A 10121-nucleotide genomic window follows, 5' to 3' on the forward strand; every position below is an offset into this window, starting at 1 on the left:
TGAGGACAAAGAAAATACGTATTTTGATGATCACAAAACCAAGGAAGGCGTGGGATATGTTGAGGTCTCGAGATGTATGTTTATGCATATTTCTTGTAGTATTTGTTGATTGTGTTGCGTAAAAAATTGTTTTTAGGTTTAACAATGTACCTTTTTTGTGGTTGAATGTTCGTCATTGACAATGGTAATTGGTGGCAAGAAAGTATGGTTTACTATTCTTGGCCTCTTTGTGGACCTCTGGTGGTCCTGCTAACATTATTAAGTCGCTGTAATTAACAAGAAGGAGATCTAGCCTAACTATTTCTTAATTCAAGGTAGAAAGGAATTGAATAGTCACATTATCTAAAATAAATAAATTATCTAAAATAAATAAAGTTTAATCTATTAAAGAAGTTGGTATCTTCTACCACCCCTAAAACATGCATGAATGAGATGAAATATGGAACAATGCTGCCAAAGGAAAAGTGACACATGCGTAGCCAATTAGGGTGACTATATATCTTTCTATTCAACACACCACCCATATATGGAGAGTAACCCACCTTACTATTGTCAGTTTTTTTTTATCGATGCAGATTGCAGACTCTTTACCTTACACGTCCTCACACGCTCCTCGCATGTGACGAATATTCAAGCCAAATATGTAGACAACACAAATTGAGTGGTGTGAACCACGTGTGGCCGTTGGGCTTCATATGTGGGCTAATCTGCTCTAATATCGATCACAGAAGAAAGTTGAGATTACATCCTAAAACTAATTAACAATATGAATAGTAGCCCAACTTACTTTTTAAGTACTTGCAAAATTTCTACTTTTACAGACATGAGATTCTTTAACATTCACATTCTCACATGAATTCAACCGAAATGATTAACAAGATAGAACTAAACCCGAAAATTAAATAAATTAAACATTTGCGTGTTGGAATTGATCACGTCTTGACATGAAACTAACGTGGTTTGCTAACAAAGGCTTATGATAATTGATAAACAATTAAATCTAGTACGAATAATGTTATTTTGACACATAAAATTTAACTCTCTCCTCTTGCATTGAGGGATCCCTCAATAATTAAACACTCCACATTACATTTATATCAATTTTATATATCCAAATAAAATTATTAATTTACTAAACACTAATGATTTTAACGCAATACATGAGTTAGGATTGACTAGTATTTTACAAGAACGATGACCACTCGTTTCTCACCCTTCTAGCCAACCATTGGACAAAAGAATAAAGATTTATCCATAGTAACTTTTAGCAAACTTTTACTCCTAATTAAGGTGATTAAGATAACAAGACTATATTTTGGTAAAGAAGATAACAAAACTTGCATAGGCTTGGAACATCAGTTATATATGGGCATACTCAAAGCTCTTTAAAAATGAAGGAAAAGATATGCATGCAGCCAAGAAAGTGCATGATTTGATTAGAAACTTGGATGGATCGATCATGCATGAAATGATATTTGTGTGTGTGTGTGTGTGTGTGTGTGTGTGTTATATTGTGGTTAAATCCAAAAGAAATTAATCTTGTGTGATCTTAAAAAAATAAGGTCGGCTCTGTAATCTGTGTACAAATCACTGAGCAGAGGCATTGGGCAACCCAAAGTTACAAGTAAGTGGTAAAACAAGGTTCATTTGATCAGTGTGGTTATACTGTTTTTTATGCATAATCGAGAGAAATGGGGGGACAAAGTAAAAAGGATCCAAAGAAAGTATACCCCAACAGCTACAAGAAAAGAAGGAATTATTGCTTTCTTATTTTATACTATACACTAATTCATAGAGTTGGTTGGTTTAGGTAAGGTTAACACCAGACCATTTGTCCTTAAGTGTGATCTGCATTATTTTAAGACGGAAATTGTCTGGCTCCTTACATGTAAGATTATTCAATAACGATATTGTCACATCCCAATCCGCATAGTAAGATATTGTTCGTTTTGGGCCACTCCCTCACAGATTTGTTCTTAGGCTTCCACCCAAAACGTGTCTCACTATAGGAAGGTGGTCATGTACATATAAGGCTCATCACCTCCTCTCCCCCGGGCGATATGTGATCTTACAATCCACCCCCCTTAGAGGCCCAACGTCCTCGTCAACACACTTCCGGCCGGGGAGTGGCTTTGATACCAAATTGTCACATCCTAATCCGCATAGTAAGATATTGTCTGCTTTGGGTCACACTCTCACGTGTCTCACTATAGCGCGGTGAGCATGTACATATAAGGCACATCACCTCCTCTTCTCCGGGCGATGTGGGATTTTACAGATATGATATTATTTTCTCTACAAATATCGTAATTAGAACAGTTTATTTTCTTTATTATCATTTATAAATCATCTCTAGAAAAATTCATTAAATTTGAAGATCATTTAATCATTCATATGAATAAAAAATTTTATGACTTATCATGAAAACGTAATTTGCACGACACAACGATTAAGTAAACAACTTTCAAATTGAATAATCTTTTATAAGTATGATTACTAAATGATGTTAAAGAGAATGAACATACTATATAATACACATAAAATTTATGCCGGATATTATAGGATCTCTTAATTTCATATTTCTAGCATGGACATTAGGTTGTGGCCCTTGTGGGTGGAGATGAATAGAACTGAAAATTTTGAAAAGTAAACTGAATAATGCTGGATGAAAAATGATTCCAAATGGCAAATGCACAAGTTGGAGAGATAGGCATAAGCGAGTAGGCCAAATTATATACAATCATGTAGGAGAATCTTGAAAACTGCCTAGCTATGGTCTTCTTTTACTTTTTCATAAAAAAAAGGTTTGTTTAATTATTTGGAAAATTTTCAAAAAGATGAACGAGATCAAGATTCTTTGTGATAATATTAAGAAGTCATGCTTATAATTAACAATTGGGGAATTAGACATTAGTATTTATGCTGTGCTTAGATATGATAAAAAGTTGAGAACCATATGTGTACACACATAAAAAATTATTAAAATTAAAATGTCAATGTTTTAGCATTCAAAACAGCTTCAAGTCACGTCCCCAATAAAAAAAAACTTTATACTTTCATGATGGAAAATTTTGAAGGAAGTAGAGGTATTACTTCAAAATCAATTGGCATGATGGATAAAGTCCTTCCAAGCCATTTGGAAAGAGAAAAAAAAAAAAGGGAGAATCAAATGATGTCGTAAGATTTTAGCTCTTAGATACCATAAAGAATATGTTGATGCACATAATCAGTGACATAAGATTCCATCATAAAATCAATTGATAATATAAGAGTATAGCCCAACTCCTTATAAACTCTTGCATGATTTGGTTTCTCACCAATGTGAGACTTTGTCCTCACATTCTTATAGGTTGAAGGGAATAACCTCAATTTTCTTCACATTCTTAGGCGCGGGTGCTCACATGTATGGTATCGAGTACGAGAAACTTATCTTGAAGTGCATATTTATTTATCCTTTTTGTTATATTTACTTTTCATATCTTTTTAATGGATACATTTTTTGTGTCATAGATTAAATGGAATAGAAATGATTTAGCGGTAAGAGTCATAGAAACAAATATTTCTTTCATATTTTAGTTGATAAATTTGTGTGTACAATATTTATTTTGTGCTTTGATCGTGTAATAAGTGTTGTAAACTGAATAAAATATATTTCTAGTTATCAAACATATTATTGAGGGGATCCAACTTATTATCTATGAGTACATGGATCGATGAATCAAGTGATAAGATAGAAATAGAGGTCGGCCGAGAAGTTGGATTATCTCTTATAATTAGTAGTAGTCATTAACTTTTTTTTGAGGATATAGTAGTTTTTTTTTTTTTTTTTTTTTTTTTTGTTTCCGAACAAAAGATATTAATCTACATTAAAAGGAAGAAAATGTAGTAGTTATTAACAAGATGGCAGACTACAAACTTGGAGAAACAACGAAATAATATATGTAGAAGTACAGGATATATATATATACACACACACATCATCTTGACAATCAAATAATGCAAAATAATGCAATAGCAGGAGAACAGGAATAGTGTTGGGAGGATTGTCGGGTTATGGATGATCATATATGAATCAACTTAACATTGATTTTCTTGGACCTAGAGATCTTTGCCAGGGACCCCATGATTTGGATTAAGTATCTAAACTCCACACATGCAATATACCTGTATACGTATAACAGTATATATATGTATATATGTCTTCGTGCGTGTGTTTATATATATTAACTTTATTGCAAGTATTCTGCTCCACTGTTCGTAAAGCGAAACGTGTTATTACTCACATATATACCACACGTATATATTACATGTTTTTATCCATATGTGTAACTCAAAATGTGAAATCATATAGGTGATATAAGATGAATATACGTGTTATATATGGGCAATAATCTATCCCACTCCATAAACAGTAAAGCAAATCCCCTTCAAAGGGAGTAACTATATGTATTTGTAGTTGTACAGAAACACTCCAATGAGGGTAGAGTTATAGTGCAGTAGTTTGAATTACACTCAATGGCACTGCCACGGAAAGAGGAGAGAGAGGAAGGGACTGTTGGAGGCTATGCCAATGGAGCCAGGAGGATTTTAAATCGTTTCCGTTTATTGTATATCATACGGTCAGTTTTTTTTATAGATACTATTCATATTTAATTTAAATTAAAAGTATTTAAAATAACTTCTGGTTGTGCAATGTACAATGAACGGACACGATTTGATGATCCCCAGGATTCTCACAATGGAGGATGCTCTTCCATTCAAATACGAGTGAGGATCCTCGCTGGATCCTCATCGGATCCTCTTTGTGAGGATCCGAGAATCCTCCAAGCATATTCGTTCATCGTACATTGTGCAGCCTTTTATCAGGTATTGTTTACATTTAATTTTAAATAAAAAAATTTACAATAATTTCTGATCGCATGATGTACGGTGAACAAATATAATTGAAAAATTCTCAAAATCCTTAAAAAAAAAAAAAAAAAATCCAACTAAGATCCTCTGGATCAAATAAAGCAACAAATCTGACAAACTTTGCTTCATATCAGATGGAGATTCTTCTGTCAAATCATATACATATGTTCATTTAACTTTTTTGGGTCCGATGGAAACTATACACTACATCTCCTGCAGTTTCATGAGTTCAATCGTACTTGGTTTTCCTCGGGAATGGAACAGAATTTTTGTCATTTCTCCTGTAGGCCATGCACATATTCTTGTGCTCTTGTTTGCACGCGTCAGGACACTTCTCACATTGCATATATGCTACTGTATCAAATCGCAGTCGGCACAAGCGTTTATAAATGTTATAAAAAAAAGGTGTTGAGCGATCAAACTTGACGAGCGCGCGCTGTGCCTGTTTCCACTCGTTAGAAGCATATGAATATTTTAATAATTTTCCATACTTGTCTCAAACTTACTAAAAAATTAATACGCAACCTGAATAGGTGTACAATTTTTAACAAGCCCTTGCACAGTTTGTTTATTCTCTTATGTGAAACTTTACCCTTCACATCTCACGGTTCTGACAATTACTATTACTAACTATTGAATCTTGAAAATACAAATAATTTTCGATAGTGCATGATTAGAAGATTATAGTTGGATTTATTTGGTCTTATTGATTGTTGTTCGGTGTTTCACCTTTAAAATAAAATTTCAAAATCCATTCTCACCAAAAGTATTTCTTAATGGGTAAAACACGTCGAGTAGTGTAACCCGCTATTTTAACTAGTCGAATTCAGGTTCGAACAACCGATTGATGCAATGCGACTTGTTAAGATAAGGAGTGAAGACGAATATAACAAACACAAGTCATTTCACATCTACTTCCATGTATGCACTCAAAAAGTGTGTGCCTAAACCCAAAGTTTGGGCCTAAAAGCTAAACTTAACCGGTTACAACAGAAAAAACTGAATTCGGGGCTCCAAAACAGAGCCCAAGTTCGACCCAACCCAATAAACAAGCACTCATGATGTACACAAACAAAAATTTCCTAAAAAAAACCTAAAATCTACCACCATCCAAATTCAATCTGACCAGTTACCACCACCCAGAAACACCACAACATGGCTCTACGCATGTTCGTACAGTTCCCGGTAACCTCACCCTTCCCGCCACCCACAAAATCCGGTAGCCTAAACTCACCCGTACGGTTGAAACTGCCATGTGCCGGTAGCCACTCAATTCCCCTATCCCAACCCAGACGGCCCCTAACACAGAAGAACAGAAGACATTCATTTCTCAGAGCCGTCGACGAAAGCCAGACGAATTCCGAGTCGGGTGCGGAATCGGTGAGCACCGAAGACAAAGAATCGGCCGCGGAAGGAGAGTCGGCCGCGAGTCAACCGGTCGAGTTGAGCGAGTTGGGGAAGGACATCAAGGCAGCGATGCAGAAGAGGAAGGAGGAGAAAGAGGGGGACTTTTTGAGCGGAGTGGCGGATGAAGTTAGGGAGATCGAGTGGCCGGCGTTCGCTAAGGTGTTGGGAACCACCGGGGTGGTGCTCGGCGTCATTGCCGGCTCCAGCGTCGTTTTGCTCACTGTCAATGCCGTTTTGGCTGAGTTTTCCGATCAGCTTTTTGCCGGGAGAGGGGTTCAGGATTTTTTCAGCTGAGACTGGGAGTGAGAGAGAAGTGATAATGTTGGGCTTCTGGGCCCACTATCATACCCGGCCCGGCCCATATGTGTCGTGTTGTCTTCCTGGAAGAGAGACACTGTACATCATGTAATGGAGAGTGGAGACTCATTTCTTTGTGTTTCACAAAATGACGGGATTGAATTTATTTATTTTCAAACTACAAGCGATATTACTACTCCGAGCTATACTAAAAGGAAAGAGAATTTGATTTCCGAACGCTGTGTGTTAAACCAAGTAGCTAACATAAAACTTTGCTAAGATTACGGAGATAAAAATCAATACTTTATCCTTCAAAATTTGTGGTTTAACTTTACGAATTTGTGTTTTTCCCCTGAAATTTTTACCAATGAAAGAAAAACATAATTAAATAGGGTACAAATACAATCATAATTCAATACAATAGTTGTAACTTGTTAACTATTCTACTACCGTGATCAACCAAAACCCCCAAATCTCCAGCACTTGCTACACTTGAAAACACACTGCATTTAAAAGGTTTGAGACGACGAAACAAAGGTCGAAAAACAATAGAAATGGAGACTTATCGTTCATTCGCTTCCGCCAGCAGGGCCGACCAGGACTCCTTGAGCAGTCCCTTCTTTCCGAGCGCTATCATCCTTCTCCTCACCCTGCTCCTTCCGTATCCTGAACTTGTACTTAGCCTCAAAATCAGAGATTTCCTTTTTCTTCTTTTCCAATGCCTCATTCAGCCTAGCTATAACCTCCTCAATCCCCTCTTTGTTGCGCTGCACAGCAGGCAGAACCTCCTTGATGGTTCTCTCCACCAGAACACCTCCGATCATCCGGAAGCAAAGCCTGGATGGATCGAGTGGCTGGATGGCATTGATGACCAACAAGTGCTCGCTCGCTTCCATCTCTAGCTCAGTGATTTTCGAGTAAATTTGGTTGAGTTCAGACCTCATAGCAGCAAACTTATTTGCGACTGCTTGTTCATTTACATATTCCTTCTGATCTTCAGCTTTACTAGTGGCCATGGTTCTCTACAAATGATGGAGCAAACAGTATTCATGAGTAGGAAGAATCCACATAAACATAAATTCGCTACCTAAGATAGATCACAACAAAAAGGTATACAGTATATTGCATTTAGTAGAAACCGTAAAGCTTCTGCTTCCTGGTTCTCGTAGTGTAAGCAATTTATTTTAAAAAAGGATAGTGCTATTCACATACCCACTTTACTTCTCACACACCCTTATTAACTTTTGGCCATTGATCTTCTTCAATTCATTCAATATGATGACCCAAAATTCAAAGAAGGGTGTGTGAGAAGTAAAAATGGGTGTGTGGATAGCACTACCCTAAAAAAAACAAACACAATTTTGCGGCTGCATCTACCATTAGTCATAGACAAAGTTCATATGCTCCTTGGAGCAAACTCGCATTATTTCATTTGGGGAAAAAATCAACCTTCAAGCTTGTTGCAACCAGGAAACAATTTTTCAACATGATAGACAACAAACAAGTTCATCTAATATGAGTTTATTCATTCCCCAACAAAAAATGAAAAGGAAAAAGAGCTTTATCCTAGTTGTAACTATAATTGGTGTGACTATGATACTATCCCCTCCCCAACTAAGGATGCAAAATGACTGCATCCCTCCGGGGCTATTTCTGGTTGTTGACTCATCTCTGTCTAGCACACTTGCACTACATAAACACATACGTAAAATCTGTTGTCAACTTATCGTATACTCCTTGACCAAATGTTGTTATCTGACGGAAACAATATGTGGTAGGTAGCAGTTAATTGACGAGAAAACATCTAAGTAATCAATTGATTCTGTGAATCTTCTATAGTATGGTTGCACTAAATATGCACATGCATAGAATCTGCTGTTAGCAACTCCTCTGAGTCTCTGACCATATGATTTTTAACAAATGTTAAATATCAAGGCAAACACTGGCCTGTACGAGCATATCTACTATGTTTGATACATTGAGCTGCACCCTTTGGACCTTTGAATATGTACTCTAGTAACAATTCAACTAGAAATTTGAGTCTTCAAATGAGTCTATCTTTAACCCTAAAGTATCTTGAACTGGAATTTGAAGATGTACGTAATAACCAGAATAAAAAAATGTTTCAAAAATAATTGATTCAAGATAATTTATTAACAAACAGTTCTTTACTAAATCTAAAAGCATCGAGATTACTAATCTATTCCTATATCTCTACCTAGATTAAAATGAAGCTGGAAAAGGTTAAAACTTTAGTTTCATCTTGAAGAATAAGTTTCCCCTCCCTGTCCTATGATTTTTCTTCAACACACAAGACCACCTATTCATACTGAAATTGACACAGCGTGAGATATTAAACAGGGAAACCCAACGAAAACCCTAAGCTAAATCCACTAGAAATTTGGAATCCATCAGAAATACAGCGAAAATGTCACCATCATGGTGTATGAATGCCGTTTTCATATTCTATACAAGCTCAGAAAACATATGTATGCAATAACGGGCATTGGTTGTTGAATATCTTTAAATTTTTCAAGAACTCGAAGAAATTTTATGATTTCGATTGGATAGTTTGTTATAAATTCACATATAATAGCTTAGCTTAGTACCAACTTCCCAATATTTACATGTTTAATGCGAAAAATGTTGTTTCTTTGTCTACTTTATGCAGTTTCAGGAAGACGAATCCAGAATCGGAGTTCGAATCGAATACAACAAGAAAAACTTATGCTATTTCTGCAGATACTGATGAGTGATGAACATCTTAATATTCCAACTTAAGCAGAAAATCGCAGCTACCCAAGTACCCAAACACTCCCTTTTCTCCGTGCTCTTGGCGCAGTTAAACACAAGCAGTTACTAATTTTGATTAAATTTACATAAATCAGAGGTTTCGAAACCCTATGATCGTACTTCAAATGAAAGAAGACGAAGTTAACATCCATGGCGAAGGAAGCGTACCTGACCGGTGGCGCGGAGGAACTGTTGAGAAGACGGAGGGAGAGACGGTGGCTCTGTGGACTATAGAGAGAGTGGCAGCGACGGAGGAAGCGAACGACGAAGCTGCTGAACCGCGGTTTGACACAGCGAGTATTTTACTTTGGTTTTTTGGCGGAATTGCACAAATACCCTGTGTAATTTACTAAATTTTCACTGTCATCCTTATGTTTGTTGCATTTTCATTCCTCTTGTTCATTCCAGTTAGCACCGTTAGTCCGAGAAATTTTTTATGAGCAACTGTGAGAGCTAAATCATGTGTTATAATAAGAGAAGACGACAAAGTTGATATATCAAATTTATAAGTACTAATTAAAAAATAAATTAACGATTAAAATTTGTATAGAATAATAACGTCACGTGACCGTGTTTCGGATCTGCAGAAAAATCACTCACTCAATCCAATTTATCAAATAAGAAAAGACTTGATGTCACTGAGGATATATTTTCATGTCTCTATGGCACTCACCAAGATTTGAGCATCATGGAGGATATCCTAGATTATATCT

The 10121-nt window shown here is 36.2% G+C and overlaps 2 protein-coding genes across 2 annotated transcripts; one reads left to right on the forward strand and one right to left on the reverse strand.

The window, feature by feature from the left end:
* The first annotated feature begins 6012 nt into the window (after window positions 1-6012).
* LOC137737234 (preprotein translocase subunit SECE1-like) lies at window positions 6013-6789 on the forward strand. The gene has a single exon (XM_068476659.1). The coding sequence runs from the start codon at window positions 6067-6069 to the stop codon at window positions 6610-6612; it is 546 nt and encodes a 181-aa protein (XP_068332760.1). The 5' UTR covers window positions 6013-6066; the 3' UTR covers window positions 6613-6789.
* A 194-nt stretch (window positions 6790-6983) lies between these two features.
* LOC137737235 (prefoldin subunit 2-like) lies at window positions 6984-9714 on the reverse strand. Its single transcript, XM_068476660.1, has 2 exons — window positions 9577-9714; window positions 6984-7637 (listed from the first exon to the last, which is right to left on the reverse strand). The coding sequence occupies exon 2, from the start codon at window positions 7629-7631 to the stop codon at window positions 7185-7187; it is 447 nt and encodes a 148-aa protein (XP_068332761.1). The 5' UTR covers window positions 7632-7637; window positions 9577-9714; the 3' UTR covers window positions 6984-7184.
* Window positions 9715-10121: the final 407 nt, after the last annotated feature.

This window comes from Pyrus communis, chromosome 6 (assembly GCF_963583255.1).
Source record: "Pyrus communis chromosome 6, drPyrComm1.1, whole genome shotgun sequence".
Lineage (NCBI taxonomy): Eukaryota > Viridiplantae > Streptophyta > Magnoliopsida > Rosales > Rosaceae > Pyrus > Pyrus communis.